General features: G+C 47.4%; 1 protein-coding gene across 1 annotated transcript; it reads right to left on the bottom strand.

The window, feature by feature from the left end:
• Positions 1 to 5: 5 nt before the first annotated feature.
• Positions 6 to 440, bottom strand: LOC109131911 (the record flags this gene model as incomplete). The annotated part of the gene is made up of 1 exon (XM_019243085.1): positions 6 to 440. A coding segment is annotated over one exon (435 nt), but the record flags the coding sequence as incomplete, so codon positions are not given.
• Between the last annotated feature and the right edge of the window lie 5 nt (positions 441 to 445).

The raw sequence follows: 445 nt of genomic DNA, 5'->3' as shown, positions 1-445 counted from the left end.
CTGGCAAAAGTTCCCTCACTAGTCGCCACAGTTTCTTTTTCTAAAACAGCAGTTTTACAAGGCTGCACTTCCTGAGTTTCTTGAGCCTGCCTCCAGTAATTACTTGGACCCGCCTCCACCAGCTTATTGAGCAACGGAGGATGACCCATTGAAACAAGTATTCCAGCTTGTGAAACAGCTTCTGATGCCAATTCTGCTGCTTTTACAATGGAGTCCATATTTTCAGCATACTTGGTGGCCGCTGTGGCAGCTTCAACCCTCTTCTTAGCTGTCTCTCTAGCAGCAATAAGAACAGAACTGGACCTCACCACTGCACCTTCACCCTTCCAGACAGAAGCAGGGGTACCCTGGCCTGGAAATATATTATCATCTGACTTCAGGAGTCCCTGATCAGTAGTATTTGGAAGGGATGCTTCTTCAGCCATCAATTTGGCCTGCAATGCAG

The sequence above is a fragment of the Camelina sativa genome, unplaced genomic scaffold (assembly GCF_000633955.1).
Source record: "Camelina sativa cultivar DH55 unplaced genomic scaffold, Cs unpScaffold08017, whole genome shotgun sequence".
Classification (NCBI taxonomy): domain Eukaryota; kingdom Viridiplantae; phylum Streptophyta; class Magnoliopsida; order Brassicales; family Brassicaceae; genus Camelina; species Camelina sativa.
This window is presented reverse-complemented; position numbering and strand designations above follow the sequence as displayed.